Source organism: Lissotriton helveticus, chromosome 8, assembly GCF_964261635.1.
Source record: "Lissotriton helveticus chromosome 8, aLisHel1.1, whole genome shotgun sequence".
NCBI classification, from domain to species: Eukaryota; Metazoa; Chordata; class Amphibia; order Caudata; family Salamandridae; genus Lissotriton; species Lissotriton helveticus.
The window spans coordinates 1591178453-1591203372 of NC_136069.1; the positions used below are offsets into that span (position 1 = coordinate 1591178453).

At 43.4% G+C, this 24920-nt stretch overlaps 1 protein-coding gene across 2 annotated transcripts in view; it reads right to left on the bottom strand.

The window, feature by feature from the left end:
* The window catches only part of STARD10 (StAR related lipid transfer domain containing 10), a 344653-nt gene that overhangs the window by 87485 nt on the left and 232248 nt on the right, over positions 1-24920 (bottom strand). For both annotated transcript variants that reach the window (XM_078658614.1, XM_078658615.1), the window contains 2 exons: positions 8212-8359; positions 3010-3113 (listed from right to left, as the gene is read on the bottom strand). In XM_078658614.1, coding sequence (XP_078514740.1) covers positions 3010-3113; positions 8212-8359 — 252 coding nt within the window. The remainder of the gene's footprint in view (positions 1-3009; positions 3114-8211; positions 8360-24920) is intronic.

The following is a 24920-nucleotide window of genomic DNA, read 5'->3' on the forward strand; positions in this document are numbered from 1 at the left end:
ATTGCTAGCCATTTTGCTTAGCTAAATTCTAGGTTCAACTTAAGAACTCTGAAAACAAATTCTTCTAGAGTTAAAAAAAAAAGTGTTGCTTTCTTTCGACCCATTTCTAATTGGATGCAACTTTTGAATGTCCTTACCCATTCTCTAATTGGATGCAACTTTTGAATGTCCTTACCCATTTTCTAATTGGATAAAATTGTTGAATGTTCTTACCCATTCTCTAATTGGATACAACTTTTGAATGTCCTTACCCATTCTCTAATTGGAGGCAACTTTTGAATGTTTTTATCCATTCTCTAATTGGATAGAACCTTTGAATGTCCTTACCCATTCTCTCATCTGATGCAACTTTTGAATGTCTTTACCCAGTCTCTAATTGGATACAACTTTTTAATGTCCTTACCCATTCTCTCATTGGATGCAACTTTTGAATGTCCTTACCCATTCTCTAATTGGATGCAACTTTTGAATGTCTTTATCCATTCTCTAATTGGATACAAGTTTTGAATGTCCTTACCCATTCTCTAATTGGATGCAACTTTTGAATGTCTTTATCCATTCTCTAATTGGATACAACTATTGAATGTCCTTACCCATTCTCTCATTGGATGCAACTTTTGACTGTTCTTACCCAGTCTCTAATTGGATGCAACTTTTGAATGTCCTTACCCATTATCTAATTGGATGCAACTTTTGAATGTCCTTACCCATTTTCCAATTGGATAAAATTGTTGAATGTTCTTACCCATTCTCTAATTGGATACAACTTTTGAATGTCCTTACCCATTCTCTAATTGGAGGCAACTTTTGAATGTTTTTATCCATTCTCTAATTGGATAGAACCTTTGAATGTCCTTACCCATTCTCTCATCGGATGCAACTTTTGAATGTCTTTACCCAGTCTCTAATTGGATACAACTTTTTAATGTCCTTACCCATTCTCTCATTGGATGCAACTTTTGAATGTCCTTACCCATTCTCTAATTGGATGCAACTTTTGAATGTCTTTATCCATTCTCTAATTGGATACAAGTTTTGAATGTCCTTACCCATTCTCTAATTGGATGCAACTTTTGAATGTCTTTATCCATTCTCTAATTGGATACAACTATTGAATGTCCTTACCCATTCTCTCATTGGATGCAACTTTTGACTGTTCTTACCCAGTCTCTAATTGGATGCAACTTTTGAATGTCCTTACCCATTATCTCATTGGATGCAACTTTTTAATGTCCTTACCCATTCTCTCATTGGATGCAACTTTTGAATGTCCTTACCCATTCTCTAATTGGATGCAACTTTTGAATGTCCTTACCCATTTTCTAATTGGATAAAATTGTTGAATGTTCTTACCCATTCTCTAATTGGATACAACTTTTGAATGTCCTTACCCATTCTCTAATTGGAGGGAACTTTTGAATGTCTTTATCCATTCTCTAATTGGATAGAACCTTTGAATGTCCTTACCCATTCTCTCATCGGATGCAACTTTTGAATGTCTTTACCCAGTCTCTAATTGGATACAACTTTTTAATGTCCTTACCCATTCTCTCATTGGATGCAACTTTTGAATGTCCTTACCCATTCTCAAATTGGATGCAACTTTTGAATGTCTTTATCCATTCTCTAATTGGATACAAGTTTTGAATGTCCTTACCCATTCTCTCATTGGATGCAACTTTTGACTGTTCTTACCCAGTCTCTAACTGGATGCAACTTTTGAATGTCCTTACCCATTCTCTCATTGGATGCAACTTTTAAAAGTCTGTACCCAGTCTCTAAATGGATGCAACTTTTGAATTCCTGGGAATGTTTATAGATGGGCTGAGAACTGGTTGGGAAGGCGGACTTAGGTTCAACTAGACTGGTATCAGTCATTTCACTGCCACAAACACAGGATGGGAAATACCCTAGACTGCACTTATTATGAATGTTACCACTGCTGACACCATCAGTGGTGGAGTTGAGTGGGATGCACCAGGATGCCGAACAAGAAATAATAGGGGGGTCTGGCTGTATGACACGCTTCCCCATCACAAAGGAGAAAACTGGGAGAAGAGATTCAGAAAAACCCCATAGAAATCACATGTAGGAAATCCTTAGCTCGACCAACGTTTCTAAAAATGACCTGCAACACAAATGTATTTGGAATGCAAAAAAACTGAAAGGCGGCCTTGTAATACCATTAACGTCGATCGAGCCCCCGGAAACAATTTTCATTTTGACACAAGTTCCACTTTGAGCTGCCTGCAAGAACATGCATAACAACTTCCTTCCCCATGGATCCAATGGTTTATTTCCAGCAGCTCTTCAAGTGAAGCTCTGTTCTGCAAGGTGTCTCAGAAGGTTTAGGATTGTGTAACTGGCTGCCTGTGGCACGTACTAGCACGGAACAGTCCTACATCACTCTGAGGATATACCTTTCTGAAAGCCTCCTTGGAGCTCAGAATGTAAAACCGGGTTGTGAAAGAAAATCAATTTGTTGAACAGAGGAAATATCAAAGAAATAAACGAGCATCCCTCTGTCTGTGTTTTGTGTGGGCTGTCCCTCCTTCTTTAGGGGAATAAATACCTCATAGGAGAAAAAATATATTCATTTTGTGGGAATGTTTTGGGCAGATTCCTAAAAAAAAAAAAATCTGAAGTGTGCAAATTAATAGGCCTGGGCGGTAAATTCTGTTCCGCTTGTGGAATTTGCAGAATTTGGTTAATTTCGTGCTCCGCGGAGAATGCGAAATTGCCCAAACTTCTGAGTTCCGCGACTTCGTGAAATTTTTTGCTTTTTCGCGATCAGGAAAAAAGCATCGCAAACATGTAATTCCGCATGTTTGCGGAATTTTTGCGTGTTCGCGGAGATTTGTGTAACACAATTACGCAAATTCTGCCCACCCCTACCAATTAATTCCTTATGGAATCGGAATATGTGCCTTGAAGAACCCAGAATTTTGATCTTTCAAATATTGTGAGTCATGAAGAACAGGGTAAATTTCACAATACATTGACACTGACCGCATGTTTGACGGAGTAGTTCATAATGATGTAATCCAATCCCATTGGTAACCAGGACCGCAGCGTGATGACGTCTCTGTTCTTCAAAGGCTTCGGGCACTTCCCTACGTGAAAAGATTAGAACATATAATTACATTTCATATGATGCAAATTGTTACCAATAGGGTAGGTCTTTCTCTTAGTGTCTGTTTCTGATTTGCTGAGGTTAGGGGAGGGGCTTAGGGGACGATCATAAGTATGGTGACCAGACAGCTATGTTTACTGCGAATATACCGGGCTGAACTATGGGACACACTCAATGGAGCGATCATCCGCTATCCAGCCTGGCAAACAGCCCTCAGGGAACACACTTACAATTTTCTTGTAAACACCTGTACCACCCCCTGAATCCTCCAGGAGGCAGTCAGATGCACATGCAACACCAACTCAGAACACTAGGGGCTTGGCATGAACACATTTTCCAGGGCTGCCTTTAGCTACCCACAGTTTTACCCACTCTGGGTTTGTGTCCCAAGAGTACGGTGACCAGAATTTTAAAGCCAAAAACCAGGACATTTCACAAAAATAGAAGGACTACAATTTTACTTCAAGCCAGCACACAGAATGACAGCGCTCCTCATCAGAGAATTACAGAACAGGCAGTTAGAACATACACAAAATACAATGTTTAAACCCAGTAGCTTGCCTGTAAATTAAATTGCTTTCTTGAAACAATTGCTAACTATCCCTGCTTTGTAAAACATAAAAAGCACCTACCGCCGTTTTCAGTCGACTCTCTCTAAAAACCGGGACATGAGTTAAATTTCCTGAAAACTGCTGGGACAGCTCGTGAAAAACCGTGACCGTCTTGGCAAATCTCAGACACCTGGTCACCCTACCCAAGGGCCTCCACTTGTACAGACCACTTCCCCAGTTACTGTGGGTTCCTTCAAGTCTGTGCCAGGCCTGCACTCCATGCTTAATTTGAGCCGGTGGATTCTGCTGCTCATCACTGGTACTTAATTGTCAACACAAGCGCTGGCACAGACTGCCACAAGGTGGCACTGTCTGGCTAATTTAGAGATGACCACAAAAGCCAATTAATAATTCAATATGCATTAAAAATGACGACTGCCTGCCGCCCAAGCCATCCTTATAGCTCTGAGGGCCTGGAATATTCCAAAATGTCACACTTGTAGGAGTGTGATGGTCAGTAGTTGTGTTGTCACTCTCATTGGCAGCAAGGCAGGAGCAGTGTGTGGTGCAAGCTGCAGTGGCCTCCTGCTGCGGGCCCTGGTACTTATTATTCATTTACAAATTCAGTACTGCCTGCACTGCTGTTGCAGGCTAAGCCCCCGAAGAAAGAACGCCTGCAACATCACCACACTAGTCCAAGTTCTTACCGACCTATCCTTGCTTCATTTGCAAAATACAACCTCCCGCTTGACGTACATCAGCCCGTTACTGGGTGGCAGATGACCTGGGAGTAGAACCTTCGCCATGAATTGCCTTGTTGCAATGAGCCAATCGGTATGTGTGGCAAGGGAAAGCCATGTGAGGTGCCCAATGGTGTTCGGTACACAACTGTTCATCAAGTTGTAGAGAGATGGTCATATTTACCCTTTTCATGATTGTTCTGTGGCCAGTGGCATCAATAATCCACCCAAGCCCCCTTCTGGTAGTCCAGACCCAGATAGAGGAGTTTCCTCTCGATGAGGAGTCTCCAACCTTTCTCATGATGAGAGCTACTTCTAATCACTGAAACCAATTCTGAGCTCTGCTTAATATAGGATTCTGTAAGGGCACACATGGGCCAAGTAACTTGATTAATGCCACTGAAGAATGCCAGTCCTGCCTACTGAGCAAAAAGAATTAAAAGCACAAGACGTATATCCGAAAAGGTTTACCTCAAATCTTCAAGGAATAAATGTGTCGCTTTGCTCTTGACTGAGAGAAAGAGAAAGTATGTGAGAGAGAAAGAGAGACAAAAGGGGAAAGGAAGAGAGAAAGAATGAGAGAAAAAGAAAGAAAACTGTTATGAGGGAAGAAAGTGAGTCAAGAATGAAAGGAAGAAAATAAAGAAGAAATATTCAGAGAAAGAATGATAGGAAGGAGAGAAGAAATGAAAAAAGAACATATAGAAAGAAAGGAGGTGAAGAGTGTGCTTAAAAAAGGAGATAGAAAAATGAAGAACAAAACTGAAAAGAAAGAAGAGAAGGGGAAAAAGAAAATGCAAAACACAAAGAAAGAAAGGAAGAAAGCAGGAGAAAGAAAAACGGTGAAAAGAAAAGGAGCTAAAGAAGAAAATAAATCACGGTAGAGGAAAGCGAATTGCAGATAGAAAAAGAAAGACAGTACATGGAAAAAAAAGAAAACAGAAGGAGGAGTTGGAAAAAGAGAAAATGAAAGGAGAGAAAAGAGAAATAAAGGAAGTGAATTAAAGTGAAACGAAAGAAAAAGAAAACAGCAAGGACAGGAAAAAGGACAATTAGAGAAGTTGAGGAAGAAAGGAGAGAACAGAAGGAAGTAGAGTAAGAGAAATATATAGAAGAATGAATTAGGGGATGAAACAGAAAGCGAAAAAAAAGAAAAAAAATAATAGAGGAAAAAGAAAGAGGGACAGAGGCGACACTAAAGGAAAAAACAGAAACTAGTAAAGAATGAGTTTTCATAAGCGGTTAGCCTGCATTGTCTTCCAAGGCTTCACAGAATGGGCAGATTGTTTAAAAGTGCTGCTTTAGTCGGTGGGGGTCTGCATATTTTCAAACCAGTTCACAGGGGATTATAATGTGTGAGCGACTGAGAGGTAGCCTGGGAGCTACTGGTAGCTTGCGATCGACTTGTTTATCAATCAGGGACATCATAAGGATTTGGGGGGCCCTGGGCCAAACGTATTTTGGGGCCCCTTTCCATAACAGCTTTAAATATATGATCCAATTTGAGCTCTTTCATGCCCTCTTTGGCCAGGTCACTGATATTGCACAGGCACACTCGTCCATTCCCACAAATTATCTGTGTGACGCACTCTCGTTTCTCATACCTGAAGACCTGTTTTGATCTAAAAGAGACTTTTTTATGGATGTTGCTTGAAACATAACCACAAAACTTCTCTATAAAATAGAATATAGAATATTGCAGACTCACATCTACAATAAAAAAAAATTAAAGGAAAACGAATTTAAAACGTAAGAATGATTCAAGGTTATCAGGGCAAGACTCTCTACAGAACAGAGCTGTGTATATGGGCGCCCCCTCAAGGGATGGGGCATGGGCCAGAGCCCACTTTGCCCATGCCTTAAAATGTCTCTGTACTCCAGATGCTGGCATGGACGTCATGTAGGGATTACCAGGGGTCGCAGCTGCAACCCCTGGCTTGCCCCTTGCGGTCCCTGGCTTCAGAGGTGGCAAAATCAGTGGAAGACAGGGGAAACTTGTCCTTATGTACCTTGTTTGGGGTTCCAGTTTCCCTGTTGTATGGTAATTTTTTAATGACACTAGAGTGAATAATATTATATTATCGTATTCAGTATTTGCATAATAAAAAACGGAGTACAATTAGCTGGAATATGATTCTCCCTGACAGCTGAGGTAAGTAAAAAATGCTTTTAAATGTATGTTGTGTGTATGCTTGTGGGTTAAAGTGTGTTTATGTGAGAGAGAGTGTGTGAGTGTGTGTGTATGTGTAAGCATGTGTGTGTGAGTGAAAGTAAAGGTCAAATGGTGTGTGAAGTCACTTCCTACCCCAGGCATTTGGGTGAATTGACGTTCATGGACCTTGAGTGCTTCGATGAAGTTGGTCTGTCATCATGTCTGTTCTTTGGGGTTCTCGCATCTCAAGGCACGCAAGAGTCGTGCAGCATGTGGTGCGGAGACGGACAGAGCTGAAAGGATTTTCTACAAGGCAACCTTGTTTTCAAAATTTAGAGTTCTCATAGGATAGGGTCAAAGTTAGAGTGAGGAGAGCGCATATTCAACGATTGTTGACTAGGCAGGCGACTGCCTGTAGGATCATCAACATTCAGGTATCCATTTGATGCAGACATTCACTCCTTAGGGAAAAGCAATCAAAACTGCCCAGTGGAGGGGACAGTTTCGTTTTCTTTTTTGTTGAAATATTTTTATTTTATTTTGTTCTAATCGAAAAATAACATAGAAAACAAAGCATAAATATTTGACAGGCAATATTGGATAATCCATTGTAGTTTCATCAGGTATATGTTCACAGTAAATGTCCATTGCAAGGCAGTACATTGAGCGACACAAAATAATAAGTCTTGTATAGAGCATAGTCTAAGGTTACGAACTTTCTGTGTGGCGTCAATAGGAACATAGGATACAACAGTCCAGGGTCTTCCTCCATTCCTCGTGACGGTGTTCCCCCACCCTCTGTTACCCCTTCCAATTCTAATTCATAATACCTCATCCAAGGCGCCCATATCTTCTTGAATTTCCGAGGGCAGCCCCTAGCTTTATATGTCACGTGCTCTGCCACCATGTACAAGTCTAGGCATGTCCTCCATTCTTTAAGTGTGGGTACTTGCTGTGCCCCCCAGTGCTTCGCTATGTCCCGTTTGGCCACCACCAATCCCAAGTTGGCTAAGAGTAGTTTTCGTCTAGGGATATCTACCTCTGTTGAAATACCTAAAAGAAGGTATTTTGGCTCCATTTCAAGTTGAAGGTCAAGGATATTGTTGAGCTCACCCACAATCCTCCCCCAATACTCCTGAATTTCTGTGCATTCCCATAGTGTATGGATAAAGGTACCATCCACCCCATGACGGACAGTTTCAAAAAGCTAAGGAAGATGGCAAGGGTGTGATCATGAACTTTGCCAAGCCCAGACACTTTTGGACTGGCTGTTTCTGTCCATGCCACTTGGTAAACCTATTGATTAGGGATTTGCAAATTTTGTTGAAGAAACATTAGAAGTATGAGTCAAATACAGAGCATACAACTCTGCTGCAATCCCTGATAGATCTAAGCCACCACGTCTAACCCTGCTGATCCAAGCTTTAGTTTCCGGATGATTGCACTAAATGCCCAAAGAAGTGGCAGCCATATTTTACATTGAGAAGGTTCCACCCAGACCCTACATCCAAACACAGCCTTCCTCTGATGCACTATTGAATTGCTACAATATTCATCTTCAACATTTCCTCGATGTTTGTACACACTCTCCCTATCCGTCCACAGACACAAAGACAAAAAGAAGCCACAACTCACAGGCGTAGTATCCGATGTCGGCGTTGACCGTCAGCTTGCCTATATCAAAGGTCTCGATGACATTGGTGTCCCACTTCTTCCGGTACTCCACGTCGTGCAGCACATCATAGAGGTCTTCCGCTGCGATGTCCTTGCACTCCATCCTACACTGGAAGGGGCAGAGAGAAAAAGGAGAGCCTTAAACAGGGGGCTTGGGAATAAAACACATGTAAAATCCACAGTCACCAGTGTGGGAAGGATAGCGCGACGGGTGCAGAGGAACCTGGAAAGTGATAGCTCACTCAAAGCGTAATCATTTTAACACAAGTATCTGAGCAAGACTGGTCTTATATAAACTAGAGCTGAGAATTAAATTAGCTAGATGTCCAAGAAAGGTCACGCAACACCGGATCCATGCCGGTCTTCCTGGATATCTACATAAAATAAATGTACATATAATTAAAATAAATGCAACCCCTGTACAGCGTAAGCACTTATCTCGATAACCTGACCACCGCAAGAAGTACAAGTGAGGAACAGATCATATTTTGCATTCTGACTGGTGGAATCATTGACAAATCACAGTACCAGAAACACAGAGCACAAAAAAACCAGCCAACAAACTGTCCTGTGTCTTTGTTGTTGTTTCATTAGCGGCGGCCATAGAAAACACCATTAGGGGCATGGCCGTCACCTAGCAGCAGTGGACTGCAGCAGTCTGGAGACAGGACTCTGTGCAGGAACCAGCCTTTGGTTTCCCTCAGCCTTGCTCTTAAAGTCCCCTGAAGGTTCCAAAATGCATACTAGATGCGACTGCAAAAGCCCTCTGTTGTAACTTTGCACTTGGTTCCGCCCTCTTCCCCCTTGTCACCCCTCCCGCTTCTCTCCCACTTGGTATGGCCCGTGCTGTCATTTGAAGGCAGCAGTAGAATGTTCTTGTGAACGATCCTGTCAAGCTGGGAGCACCTTGTGTTAAATTGAACTGAATAAAGGTTCCTGAATTCTACCACGTGTGGACCGTCTTTACTACAATTTTGGCGACGAAGGAAACGGAGCTGAGCCAGGGTCAGTTGGGTGTCTCTCCCCTGGAGTGATATGAGCTTGGACAAGGAAAATATGAGGAAACGAATTTATGATGTATCTTGGGCGTTCTAAGGAATGGGAGAAATTCAAGTGAAGTAAGACCCACGTTGAGGAACATTGAAAGAAGCGCAAGTCGGTGAGGTGAGCACTTTAATCTGAGTGAAGAGAATAAAGAAGAACAGGGAACGAATTTTAATCTCTGTTGAGGAATAAGAAAACATGATGAAATAAATTGATGATTTAACTTGGGCAGTCTGTGAGAATATGAAATGTTGAGAAGAGAAAGACCCAAGTATATGAGCGCTGGAAGAGGCGAGAGTTCGTGAGGTGAGCAGTTTCAGCTCAGTGAGGAGAGCTGAGCGGAGCGGGGAACGCATTTGGAATCGTGGACGTCGTGTTTGAACTATATAAGTTGAGCCTTGGAGACTGAGTTGAAAAGTGAGCGAGGCAAGCGTACCAAGGTTCTTTGTCCCCGCAAGTGTCATTGAGGAGAATCAGCGCGATCATCGTTTGAATTGTAAATCTCCTCAGTTGTTCTGAGTGCTGCCAAAGCTCCGTCACATTTGATTAAAACCACCTCAAATCTACAGCGCTAACCGGATTCCTATTTGGAGAGGCACTGCCACCTGGTAGCCATTTTAAGCATAGGAGCATGTGAAAATCTCCAGTGAGAACAGTTCAGCGCAGGTCATTTCAACCGGGGTAAGGGGAAGTGAGGCACAATTCAGTGGCGGTTTCCCTTGGTGGTGTAAAATGCCGGGAGGAAAGATGTGTAACTCTCCTCAGTGCGGTGTGTAGGAATTCAACTACGCCATAGCAGCAAAGCAGCGTCTTAGAGTGTCGTTTGAAGGGAAGGAGAAGACCGAGATCTCACGCACTCGTGTATCTACTAAAGGCTTATTGGTGAGTCATAGTGGCTGGGAGGAGGAGAAGTGAGCCGAGCAGGGAGCTCGGAAACGGCATCTTGAATTTTGGTGAGGCACAGCTGAGCGTGAGAGGGAGCTACCCTAGGGTGAACTTAAAGATTTCTGAGGCTGATTTTATTGGAAAATAGACAATAACAGAAGCAGCCAGGCGCATAGTAGAGTGTGTGGTGATAAAGAGCCTTTGAGTTTTCAACAGTTATAAGCAGCGTGAGGTCAATGCTCATGGGAAAATTATAATAAAAAAAAAGGTGCATAATTGGTATCAAAACTTATGGGGGTGTAAAGAGACTGTGAGTATTCAACATTACAACGCGCAGCGCGAGGGCGAGGCTCATTGAATATTTACATTAAAAGCTGCGCATAATTAGTATCATAGCTGACGTTTTCCCCTTGAGACTTTAACTGAACAAGAGCGAGACATTGATTACCAGAAGGCTGGACCCAAGTTGTATAACGCTGAATCGTGGTGAATCTTTGAAACAGTGTGAGGTGCGGGGAGCAGAGCAGAGGGTACAGTCGTCCGAAACTGATCTGAGGCAGCGGGTTGAAGCTGCGTGAGGAGATTTAGAGGAACAGAGAGTGTAGCGAACCTCTGGTACCGTGTTTGATGATTAACCGAGGCAGCGCGTTGGAGCTGCGTGTGGAAATTTGAGAGGAACAGGGAGTGCAGTTAACCCCTGCTACCGAGAGTGAAACAGAACAGAGGCAGTGCGTTGAAGCTGCGTGAGGAGATTTGAGAGGAACAGGGAGTGCAGTAAACCCCTGCTACCGTGTGGAAAACGGAACTGAGTTAGCGCGTGAAGCTGCGTGAGGAGATTTGAGAGGAAGGAAAAAAAAAAAAGGAAAAATAAAACTTAGGAATTCCTGAAAACAAGCATTGGTTTTCAAACTTCAAAGAAAAGGGGAATAATTCAAGGAGTTGGGGCTTGAAGCTATTTTAGGTGAATGATAACCGTGCTCCGGAGCAACCACGTCATCGTGCTGGGTGAAATTAAGTGAATTTAGCTTACCTGCAGTTTTCACCTGTTGGGTGCAACGCTAGTTACATAGTACCGAGAAATACTTACTGGTTGTGTTATATTAACCTGGTTGAATAGCAACATGAACGTGGAAATGAACAAAAGGTATAACTTATCGCCACCGGAGCCATTTTTTGAAAGGACTGGTGTTACCACAAAGACTATGGAAGAGTGGAAGGAACATTTAAGTAATATGGTAGCTATGATAGAAAATGAGGAACAACCATTACTTCCCAATGATAAGGTGGAAATATTGTGGAATAGATTAAGTGCAGGCGGGGAAGAAGTCTACATTAACATTGGAAAAATGGTCCAAGAGGGAGCCGGAAGGAATGTCGGGGAAGAAGTTGTGGAAGATACAGAGGATCATTATATGCAAGTGAGGTCTTGTGATGCACAAAGGTACGAAGGTATCAGGGATGAAAAGAACGACAAAATGGGGATGAACTTGAGTAAACTTAACCCTGGGGGTACTATCAACTTGGGAGGAAGTGAAATTGATATTGTCGCAGATTCTGTGTCATATGATTCTATGGTGAGCACGAGTTTGAGGAAAAGCAAGTTAGCTGAAGCTTTTGGACTTGGACTCAAAGAGACTAATATATCCCTTAAAACGTACATGGGTGATGACAATAACCGATCAGGGGGGAAAGAGTTGGAATTGATATACAAGGAAAGATGTACTAGGAAAACGATTTACATCACAGTAAATGAACCCTCCGATCTGAGAGGGGTGGAACAAAAGAAATTAAGATTGATAAGGTTCCTAGAAAGCAATGAACACAGGAGTGACCTGGTGGGAATCAACAGTACACCAATGGCCTGGTTTGAATGGTTAAAAGAAAGGGAACCACCATATAAGGGACAGGTGGCATGGAAAGGAACTGTTTGGAGAGAAGGATGGAAAAAAAAAATGGTTATGGACAAACTCAAAGTAAAACATGGTACATATAAAGGACTTGAAAGGAGAAGGAATATAAGCAAGGAATCTGTGAAGGAAAAAGGTGAAGAAGCTAGAAAAAAAGAAAATGAATTTGTTAGTAAAGGAAAATATAAGGTAACTCCCACTAAAGGTGGAAAGGAGGAAAAGGGTAATCCCATTCGACACAAATTAGGGAGAGAATGGCATGAAGCTACAAGGAATGAACCCATATCCAGAAGTTCAGGCGCTGAGTACGGAAAGAGGTCTGAAGTGGGAGCATGGCCTAGACCAGACAACGAAGATGAAAAGGGGTATGAGGGCCATGGTGTTACAAGGCGGAGACGTAGTGCGGTCTGGTCCAGGAAACTACCCAAGGAAAAGGACTTAAAGTTATTAATACTCACCGAGATGGAGGTGATGATACGAGGGAGTGAAGTCTGGAGCACAAGAGAACTAAACCTTGGGACTGACTTGTGGATGACTGGCATAGCGGAAAAGCAGGAGTGCTAGGAATATTTTACCCTGCAGTGTCCGCCTGGGCAGTCCGTGCTTCCAAGTTGGATTAAGGCCCGGACAATGGGTGGGCCATCACAGAACGAATAACTCTTGTTGACAGTAATACCTCCTATGTAATTCTGAGCTGAAAACTACTAGAGGTTTGACTTTGGGTTGGTCATCACAGAACTAATAACCCTTGTGTACAGTTATACCACATGAGACATTTTACTTTGTAGAATTATAAGTCTGTAGTGTTGGCCCCGTAGGCCATGACTAGGGGATAGTGATTTCTTACCAGTGTCTACATTATTTCTCTGAGCCCTGACACTCGTATAATTAGGAGCATGACGTCTCTTAGTCTCTGTATAAGTATTTAGGGGTTCAGGGTGGACGGGAAGTTGAGGAGTCTAGCCCTTGCTTTACTCTCCTTTGTCTGATACAACCGGGGGATAAGGGGACTTTTATAGTTTCAGGTCACCACCCTCCTGTTCCTGTATTTCTCCGCCCCGCCCGTACAGAGACAGTTTATCTCGTTTACAATGGTCCTCTGCCAGCTTGGTAGAGGCCTTGGGTTCTTTCTTCTTTATGTCCCAGGTTCTCACCGGGACTTTGGACTTTTGTCTAGGACCCTCTGCGTTTCCTGTTAGCGCAGTTGCAGTTATCTTTTCCCTCCATGCTCTATCGTTTTTCTCTCTCTTACCTTCTCCCGTCATCTCTCCCTTTTCTCCACCCCTTCCTCCTCCCCACTCCGCTCCCCTTCTCAGCTGCCCCCTGTCTGTTCCCTCCTTGTCTCCCTAGGGAGGATGATGTGTTGTAACTTTGCACTTGGTTCCGCCCTCTTCCCCCTTGTCACCCCTCCCGCTTCTCTCCCACTTGGTATGGCCCGTGCTGTCATTTGAAGGCAGCAGTAGAATGTTCTTGTGAACGATCCTGTCAAGCTGGGAGCACCTTGTGTTAAATTGAACTGAATAAAGGTTCCTGAATTCTACCACGTGTGGACCGTCTTTACTACACCCTCACTAGCGTTCAACTGGATGCCCAAGCTGGGCGGGGATCCTGTATGCACAAGGGCGTGACTAGAAAGTGGTAGCAGGACTACTGGTCAAAAACAAGACTGGCGATTTGTCACTATCTGAATGCACGACAACCATATCTGTCTCAGAAAAGATTCAGAATTCTAACTTCCTGGATATGCAGTCAAAATGGCGGTCTTTGCAGATAACTGGATAAAAGGGCATTATCAAGTACATGGAGCAGGGCCCAGTAAAACAGCATACATTATTGACTCCACTGTATACATGAGAATAATCTTTAGAAGTTTCAGAGCTGCTTCCTGGGGTTCCATCATGATTTACGCGCAGAGCAGTTGAGATCAGTGGTTTATATTTTTGCGAGGATAAGTATACAGACAATAACAGAAACATCAAATGGTGGAACAATTTACAAAGGAACAAGGCAAGCAAAGCGGCACAGCCTAAACAGGCAGCACGGCTTCCTGGTCATCTACAGAAAATCCCCCCTCTATTTTAACTCAGGAAAGCTCTAAAATGTGCCTTTTTGGTGTTGAGTAGCTTTCAGTATATCTTTTTTGAGAAGAAGGATCTTTGTTACAACAACATATTTTTAATCGCTTCAAGCTCTGCCTGTAGCCATACCTTTGTTGGTTGTTTTAGCGCCAGGACACACTTCAGGGTATTTGTTGTGCTCTATAAAATTACTAACATAACATAATATACATAACAGTTAAATAGTTTGGGTGGATCACCAACACAAAGGAGTGAGTTGCTTGGTGGACTCCATGGAAGGGAACCCAGTCTGCAGATTTAACAAGCTTTTGCAATACAATAGATCTCGCATTTACGAGAGTTTAAGCTATTGTCATTTACAATGGCAATAGCTCAAACTCTTGTAAATACGAGACCTATTTCACTTCAAAGAAGCGGCCGCCATAGTCTGGACCTGCTTGGAAGTGAAAGCAGGCATGGCGAGGAAAGCACGTCGTGTCCACAGTAGGAGAAACACATTAAAGAAAAGAGTGCTTACAAACTTAAGACATGCCGTGTCGCATCCGTAGTAAATGGGCCAGACGCCATGGGTGTTTACAAATGCATACAAGGCGGTACCAAGGAGAGACTAACAACCCTAACAACAATTCACAAGCCAGCTTTTATGAAGGACAATGACACAAGCCAATGAAAAATGTGGGCGGGGCTTCTCTTACATACTCCACCACAACAAGTCTCGTAGATCAGCGCATACGCGCGGACTCACACTCGAACTAAAAATGAATGACCATTTCAAGGGAACAGAAGGCAGACTTTGCAATGAGTACAAGCAGACAGTTACAGTGATATAGTTCACTCATTACAGGTGTATTTATGATGCACTGTGTTTTAGGGAATGAAAGGAAAGACATTTTTCTAATACTAAGTAGCCGATACCTGGCGGCAGTCGAAGGAGTGGAGAATACATTTAGCCTTGAAAATCACTCTAGGATTTTAGCAAAAAGGAAAGGAGTAAGGGCGTCAGATGGAAATTAGATTAGTGGAGACAAAGGAGATGGGTTGGAAGAGGGCCTAAAATAGATATTTTTGTTTTGTTGAGCCTTAGAGACCATACAGTTGTCCAGTGTTTTATAGCGAGGCAGGTAGAGTTTTTAGGCTGGAGGTGGGGTGCAAGAGAGGGGAAGGGTAAAAAGCTCTGGGTGTCACCAGCCTAGAGGAGAGGATACACCCTCAGGAGAAGGTATTGAGCGAGAATAGTAGCACACCGAGGAATGAGTCTTGTAGAATAACCACTAGAAAAGAGATGGGCGAGAACAGTGCGGAGCACCATGATACAAAGCACAAACAATTCTATCATTCCTTTTCGGAAGGTCACTGGCACCCATCTCATGAGAACGCTGTTCACCTGCAATGATCTAACTGTTTTGATTTCGGTCATGTGTTCTATTGGCGCCTGAATAGAAAAGTCTCTAAAAACTACATATATTGGGGGAGACGTTAACCACTAGATGCTCACAGGTGCAAGGGGGAACCTTAGTCTCTCAATATCATGATTTCGGCGATGGTTCAATGTTGCTTAATAAACATGTTCAGACTTCAAGTATGCATGAGAACGTGGTTTTTCTTTGACAAATGGAGATGTGTATCAGGATTCATTTGGCTCAGGATCTTTGAAGAATGTTTTGCTGATAGTCTACCTTGGAAAAGAAATTCCAAGGAAGACATAGTGGCGAGGACCAGAACCATGCATCCATAATTAATCACAATCTATTGCGATATATTTATTGCATCTGCAACCGGGATTCCAATCAATTTCAAGGAGATTTCAGATTTCAGGTAACTCTAATTATGTTTGGGTTTTGAAAGGCCAATATCAGGACCACAAGGATTCATGGCCATTTAGACACATTCTCTCATGCAGAGGGAACATTGGATGGAATGGTGCAAACCATCAATGTATCCTAGGTAAAACGAATCTTAATCGGACAGGTCTGCATTTACAACTACAGTCCTGCGCCTGCATCACCTACAAACCTAACCTACACATTGCAAAGTTGCACTGATAGAATACATCTCTTATTCTTCCAGAGTAATTTATTTATTTATAAAGTGTTTTTTCCTCCTACAGCACTACAGTACAGGACTAAAAATAAAATAATAAGAGGGGCAAGAATAGTAAAGGACTAGGCAGCAATATGTTTAGCAAAAAAGAGGAAAGGAAGGTGGTTTGGCGCGTTTCTCAAATTGAGAAGTGGATTGCTCTAGAGTTGCACGCCTAGTTGGCGTAGGGCGCAACTTCTTGCAAGAGAAAGTTTGAGCTTCGGAGTCTCCAGCAGCAAGAGACTGCTGGATCGGAGTGGTCAGAGAGACCTAAATAAAGAACATGGTTCGAGGACAATGAGTTGAAGAAAATTTCACTCTTATAGGAATGATGTAATATCAGCATTCACTGAGGTTGGTTAGCGAGGTCAGTGCATCATGAACCGGTCTGACAATGTGTTGAGCATCGTCACAATCCATTAGAGTGCACCAGCTCTGACGGTTAATTAGCTGAAGCAATGCCCTACCATTTCTAATGTATTCTAATGTTTGCATGTTCCTCATTAACTCGTTTAATATATCCCGCATCAACCGGTCCACTTCATCATTCGAGATTTTATTATCCAACTCCCGAAGACCACAGGTCTACATTTCCTTCCCACCTTTACCGACTCTTTTTAGACCATGCTGGACCTTCTTTGATCATGCGTACGGATTCACCATCCTTCCAACCTCCAAGCTGACCTGTCTACTGTGCGATGAAAGTTAACCCATTAGTATTTCCTTGAATATAAAAAGTCAAACAATTCATTCTAATGTCACTTAGGCCATAAAGCTGGCTGACCTGTCACACTATCACAGTTTGTATACCTTTATTGCACGGTTCCCAGACAGAAAGCGTCTGCAGGTTGAGAACCCTACCTTCTGCAAAAAGCCTCAAGTCTCCATAGGAGTCAAAAGAAATGAAGGGTGAGTGGGCTTGTGCTGAAGAGACATGGTAAAATATGAACAAAGTGGGTGGCACACAATGATGGATTAACCTCCCCTCACGGAAAAATGTCTTATAAGAAGGAAGAAGGACAAGGATGTGGCCTTACGGCTAGAGCGGTCAACCTAGAAGCTGGGGGAACTGGGTTAGAGTCTCTGCAACAACATCTTATGATTCTGGGAAAATTACTTAAACTCCCCGTGCCTACCAAAAATGAATGTGTCCATCTGTAACGAAACTGGTGCTCATGTAAAGCGCTCTGATACCGGATATATTCAGGTCAAGTTTGCGCTATAGAAAACTAAAACAAAATTAAAAACCAAAAAAGATCTTCTACAGACTATACCATCTGTCCTAAATGCCTGGAGGTAGCTGAAGATGCCTGCTCTCCTTTCCTCCCTCAGGGCTCAAATTGAACTCTTGAGGTTTTCTCAGCCTTATTCTATAGAAGATTTAATTGCTCCTAGCGTACAGAATCACTAATATTCCATGATACCCTGAAAAGTGATGTTAGTCATTAATCTTCTTTCACTCTGTAATGTTTGTCATTAATCTTCTTTCACTCTATCGTCAAAAAAGCAGCTATAAGGTGGCTAAATGACTTTTATATTACAAATATAAATGTATTTTTATAAATCTGAAGATTTTTTCTTGCCCCCGAATATGGATTTGGTAGTATAAACTGAAAAACTCGGACATTCAGTAAATACGGATTCACCGGTGTTCAGTAAATAATCCAGATGTTAGATAACATTGACTATGAGTTTTTATAATATAAAGTACAGTCAGTATTTACAACTAATGTTAACCCTTTACATGCGCCCGTCGGCCAACGGCCGTCGCGAGCACTACCTCCGCAGTGCTGCGCACTTCCGTTGGCTGACGCGTCCCCGCCCACTCAATGGAATGCCCGCGCGAATGTGTACTATTTACCGGGTGTGGTAAATACTGCCCTCAATAAATAGCACATGTACAAAACATCAGGAAGTGCCCATTTTCAGGCATTTGAAGTTCTTGGAGTGAGAAAATTAATCCTAGATACCAGAAACAGCCACAACAACATTCAGGACTCCCCCAAAGTACCAACAACCCCCTCCTATACAGGAGTGGGCTGGTGATGAAGCAAAGCTTCGCATATTTTGCGACCTTGCCGAAGTCATGAACCTCGTTTATGTGTAACAAGGTAATAAGTGTACGTCTTACTAACGTTTATATTTAGTTTGAATAAGGATTAAGAAGCTTGCCTATGTGTTTTACTAAAATAATTTACTCGAGTCATTTAAAATGTCTGCCGCTTGTATTTAGTTACTGCGCATGCGTCAGCCACACTCACGTGTCCTGACGCGTCTGCAGAATTGGAGGGAAAATTATGCGCATGCGTAATACATAGCTTGACCCATAATGTGGTACTGCTCGTGCCACTGCTCTTGTCACCGTTTCTATGTAGCTAACATTTAGACTGCATAAGTATATTTTATGATGATAAGTTGAAAGTACAACCCTGTGATGTGATTTCAGAACGTTATGTTTGTGTATTAATTTGTTCTCGCTTACTTTTCATGTACCGCGGGGAATGGGGGTCCGAACTGATTGGGAGCCATATTGACGGTCTCTTCTGCGCATGACCAGGGAGCACTGAAAGGTGGCCACTTTGGACAGTGGAACTCAGCCAGCTGGCAGCCACAGTCAAGATGCGCCTGGGAAAGCCACCTCTGCGCTATGAGAACGGAGAATGTTGCTCCTCATGTGTTACATTGTTAATTTGTCACTCGTATTTCTGCACGGTTTCTCATGGGAACCCCAATCTCGCTAGGCGGTACCCAAATATGTAAATGTAGCATCTAAATAGACTAATATGATTGGTGTGTTACCCAAAGCCTACCTTAGGACCAATCGAAATTGGGGATTCTGACACTTTGCAACATTTGGGGGGTGGTACACTGACCCAAAAGAGTATATCTACCCTGGGTTCACCTAGGGAATTGTCCGACTTGTCTGGTTTAGCTGACCTGTCACTGACCCATCGTACTCAATAGGTGACTGAAGATACAGAGCGCTGCGGAGCACTCTGTCCGAAATTGACCATAGACTAAGGTTTTACTGAACCTTAAAGTGCTGGCGAAGCACTTTGCTGGGAGTTCGCTGACCCAATCGGGGTCTTGATCGATAGCTGCAGAGAGGGTGGAACGCAGGCGTTGCTTCCAAACTGCGGGTGTGGTCCTATCCTGAGCGGTCCTGTCCTGAGGGTTTGCTGTCCTGTCCTGAGGTCCTGTCCTGATTCCTAATCTGAGGGTATCCTGTCCTGTCCGGGGTGTCCATTCTGCACCTGCTGTCCTTTGAGGGGTATCCTTCCTTGAGGGTTTCCTGTCCTTAACTGACCCGTGGCCAGGGTTTGGTTTCCACACCAGTCTAGGTAAATACTGCTCTAAGTTCCTTAAAACTTGCACCTTTCTATATTTCTGTCTTTTGCTCAAATAAAGAGACATCTTGCATACGTTGATTTTTCCATGCTTTTGCCGCAAACTATTGAAACGTAAAGTCATTTTGCATAATTTTTCTTGATATGTTCTCATGTTACCCTACCTTTTAGAGATCATATTTTGCATTGCAGTTTGTCATTTTCTGATATGGTCTAGAACGACCTTACTTAGATTTTCTAAAGAATTCCTGCCTTGAATGCATAGCATATTTCCTTTACATCTCATTATTGCATTTTAATGATTACCCTGACTTTATTTCTCTATAGTTATGTACTTTTCATTATCTTGATTATCGATTGCCTTATTCTTGTAAATCTCATGCTTTCAGAAAACAAACTTTAGATAAACATTTTAAAACTTCCAGTTGTCCGTGGTCATTCACAACAGTATTGAATGTCATTTTGAAATTGCATTTGCTGCCTTTCCTTTTACAGCTAGGCCCCTGATCCATTGAAGTCATAGGTACCCGTGTCGGTGGATGGTAAGTCGGGTACACTAAGTAATAACAGTAGGGAACACACACAATTGGTAGCAGCCCGTGAAGTCGCCTGGTCAATGAATAGTGTTAATTGAAAGTATATGGGCCCTGAAGCCGGAAACGGCGAAATCATTGGCTGGGTGACCTCGCGCGCTCTATCAGTTTTCTGGTAGATCAGAGGATGGTTAGGGACTAGCTAAAGGTTAGGTAGAACTAGTTAGACTAGTTGAGTCGGAAGCTGCTAGTACATTAATGCTGCTATAAGAGCGGCTGTTCCGAGGGGACTGATCACTCTCTTGTGAATACGCTGCTAAAATCAATGAATTGTTTTTTCATTATTATTCTTGTTCTTATATTGGTATATGTATTAATCCATGCATTTGTAAACCGTATTGTTTCTTGTTGTCCGAACTCCCCGGGGAATTGAAAGGGCAAGTGGTGAATAGAATCCATTGTCCTGAGGTCACAGGCTTAAGGAAAGTTAGGTGCAGGTTAGGATAACCGGGAAGCACTAACTAGGGTTTTTCTGAATACATGTGTGAATAAATGTCAGTAACGAGGTTCATTGGCAAAATTCCCATAGTGGCGTAACCTAGTAAGGGTCACATCGGAAGAGTAGCAGGTTCATCGGAGCTTGGGTGAAAGCAAAGGGGTCCGCTGGGAAACCTTAGACTCGGATATATCCCGGAAAGAAGTGGATGAGTTTAGGGGAATAACAGGTTCACCGATGCTAGAGTGAAGGGTAGGCGGAAGAGATCTGCCCGCAGCGCGTGAAAAGTAAATGGAAGTAGTTTACTTGCAGTAAAACAAAGCTATCCTGTCTAGACACTTGAGCACTGTGGCGAATGTGTATTTGTTGTAAATTAACCAAGCACTGAGCACTTTAAAAGGAAAGAAAGTTTCCGTTACCTTGTGAAGGGAGGGAGTCAGTCGCGAAGCGCCTCTGACGTCACTCCGTGCCGCGCTGGGATTGGTAGAAGCAGCGGGCGGGTAGCGGGGCTGGAATTGTAAAGGAGGGGTGAAGCGCCAGAGCGTGAGGACAGTCTCACGAAGGGGCCGCGCACCCATTGGCCGAAATTATTTGAACGCGCGCACCTCATTGGTTGCACGGAATTACAAGACGCGTTCTGATTGGAGGTGATTTTGTAAACAGAATTAAGCGTAGAAATCGTATGTGGCACTCGTATTGTCCAGAGACTAGACCCGATCTAAGAAACCAAGGGTTTGAAAGGGATCAGTGGAAAGCCAATAGATACGATATCATGTACGGAGCTAAGAGAAAGATGTCCCTTGTAAGCAGGGTAAAGAATTTCTTCAAAACGGACAACCCGATTAAGTCTAGAGAGGGCGTTACTATTCCGCCACCGAATACTCCTGCCTCATTCATGATGTTTGACCGAGGGTACAACACCTGTGTGTGGTTGGAGAATTGGGTAAAGTACACAAAAGATGACGGAGTATTGGCTTTTCCGTTAGATGGTACTTTTAATGGCAGAATTTTATTTAATTTGAGAACCCGCATGAATGAATTACATCCCAGACCGAGACTAACGCAGTATGAGGCATTAGAGGAATGGGAGATCGAGGCTTTCGAAAGAGAGAAACCCCGAATGGACAAAGGTCTGACTAAGTGGTACCCCAGGCTGAAACAAGAGACAAGGGACAGGAGGATGAAACAGTGGAGGCAGAGCATGATTGTTGAGGGTCTGTTTCCTATGATGCCAGCATGTACCCCGTCAGGGGGAGAAAAAAGGACAGAAAAGTGTAAGCATTGGGGAGCTCTTGGAGAGTCAGATGATGAATTGTTAGATGACATCTTTACGAGAAGTCCGCCCCCTTATAATGAAGGAGCCCGACCTTCCAGTGCAGGAGAGAATCTCCAGCGTCCATCTATTAAGGAGGAGGACAGATCCCTATGTAGGGGGGGAGGGGGCCAGGTATTGCCCTATTTCGAGAAGCCCGAGCCCCCGGAGGTACGCAATATATATCCTAGAATGCCCGAGAGCTCAGAGGAAAAATATTCCCGTGAAAGAACATTTTACCCCAGACCTCTTTATGAGAACGAAGAAAAGCCAGTAGGTTCAGGGGTGCCCTTTTTGCAGCCTCCATATGGGGAGGAGCGCAGGTCATTTGGGACAGGAACTTTGTTCCCGAAACCAAATTATGGTGGGGGTTCAAGTGAAACGCATCCTACTGCCCCGAGTCTTACGCCTCACCTGACCCCACAGATGATACCTGACCGGACATTAGGAAGAGTACTAGATGAAAGAGAGCAAGAGGCCCTAGCTAGACAGAGGACAGAAATAATTCAGAAGATCTCCCAGTTAAATACCAGTCCTGAAGCTTTGACTATTCCGGTAACAATCGGACCAGTGGTTCCGTTGTACGGGAATAATCAAGGAGGTCTGAACCCTCCGGTTATGAACCCGATAATGGCCCCGCCGAGGCAAGAGCCCCTACTGATAGACGATCAGTCCAGTGAGTGTGAGTCCGAAGTGGTGTTCTTGGATCTACCAAACAAACAGACCGGAAAGGGAGTGCAGAAGAGGCATAATCCTTTTGATGCGAAAGAAATTAAATTAGAATCAGCAACAGGGACTAGGAGTGTTTCCTTGGTAACGCCAGAAGAGATTGAAAATTGGAGTCGTGATTTAGAAAAACAGGCTCCGCAAACGAAACCTTTAGACCTCTACAAGCTGAGGGTAGAAATAGAGGAATTGATGGCAGGAAATGTGGGGTTAGACAGATTAAATACCTATTCTGAAGAAGAATTGCTGTTCATGTATAAAAGCCTTACCAGAAGTACCAGGGTGCTCCACGAAAAACTGACCGACACTGCAGCTAGTATGGGGATAGATATATCGAGATCGAAGCCCTTGCAGAAACCATACCGAGCTGAGTTCTCAGATAAGGATTTAGAGAACTTGAATGTGTCAGGGAGGAAGTTGCAGATTAAAGAGTTGCTTGCAGTTTTGCAAAAATGGGGAGACGTGGAAAGGTGGAAAACGAGGTGGGCACGTAAGAAAGATGAGGCCCGATCGAGACAAGCTACCCCTGAGTTCCCTCTGAGAGAAGTAGACAAGCCCGAAACGTTATGCCCCATGCGGGAAGTACCAGGTGGGAGGTATGTGCACGTTCCATGGTCCAGACAGGATATTGTGTCCTTTACTAACGATTTCCCGAAACTGCGCGAGAAGCCGGTTGAATGGTACCGGCAAGTGGAAAGGTTCATAAAGGTGCAGAAATGCCTGTGGAAAGACCTGGATGGGTTTTTCCGACATTGTGGTCCCAGTCGATCTATGGACCGAGTGTAAAATAGCCATAGCCTGGCCTAGTGAGGAGTATACAAGAGATAAAGAAACAGGGGAACCTTCGAAAGAAGTCATGAGAAAGTATGAACAAGTAATTCAGCACTTGAAACTAAAGGTGCCAGCTAAGGAAACTGATTGGACCAGGATAGATAGAACAACGCAGGAAAGAGAGGAGACAGTGCACTCCTATTATGAAAGGCTGTTGCAGGTGTTTAAAACATACAGTGGTATAGATAACATCGAGATGAAGGACATGACGCACTTCATTTACAGGTTTGTAAACGGTTTAAGACCTGAAATTTGTCAGTGGATAAAAGATAACAAAATCTGTTGGCACTCCAAAAAGGTAGACGAGGTCCTGCGGTACGCAAAGTACTGCGAGGACAAGATGGCAGAAAAGAAAAAGGCTCTCAAGGAAAAAGTGATGTGGGCTCAGGTGAAGCTCGCAGAACAGCAGGAAAAGCAGTTGAGTAACATGGTCAAAAATGCAAAGAACGAAGGCCCTGGGGGAGGGGGAGGAGGCAAGCCCCGGCCCAAAATGAGCAGGGAAGAGGCTATGAAGAAATTTCCCTGCCATCAGTGCGGCGAGATTGGACACTGGCGTAACGAGTGTCCTTACTTGCCCGAAGATAACCCCAAAACTCCTGATTTAACTCCACAGACGCAGAAAGAGAGACCAAGAAAGACTCAACCACAGGTAAAAACAGTTCAGGTGCCCCGAGCACCAAAGCAAGTATACAGGGGAAAACAGGCAGAGGGAGATGAGATAGAAGTCTGGGAAAGCAATGAGAACAGAAATGCAGCAACTTCGCAGTATCTTCTAAATGATACCTTCCTTTGTGATGACCAGTACTGACGGGGCCTGAGATGGGAGGACGAGGAGTGCGTACTTGGCGCCTCCTTGCCGGTAGACCAGTCCGGACCATACATTGAAGGAAAGGTCGACGGAAACGATGTCACCTTTCTGTTGGACACTGGCGCTACCCGTTCTACTGTGAGAACAGTGGACGTTCCAAACCTACCCCTCTCGGGAGAAGCCATCCAAGTAGTGGGTGTATCTAATCAATTGATTAGTACTCCTGTTACCAAGCCCATGGAGATTTCAATTGGAAACTTTAAGGAAATGCATAGATTTGTCGTTTGTGACACCAGTCCGGTAAACTTACTGGGACGTGATTTGCTGTGCAAAATGAACTGTACCATCTTTTGCACACCAAAGGGTGTGGAAATTCAGACCCCAGATGAAGACGGCATTTATAAATTAATGTTAGTCAGACCTGACTCGGAAATTAAACGAATGACCATGCAGGATTTGCCCAAAGAACTCCAAGAAGCAGTAAAGCCAGAGGTATGGGACTTTACTGGGAAAGATGTAGGGTTAATGAAAAATGTGGACCCCATACAGATAGCAATAAAGGACAATGCAGTATACCCCAATACTAAACCCTACAGGATGAATGCAGAAGTGAAAGCTGGTGTT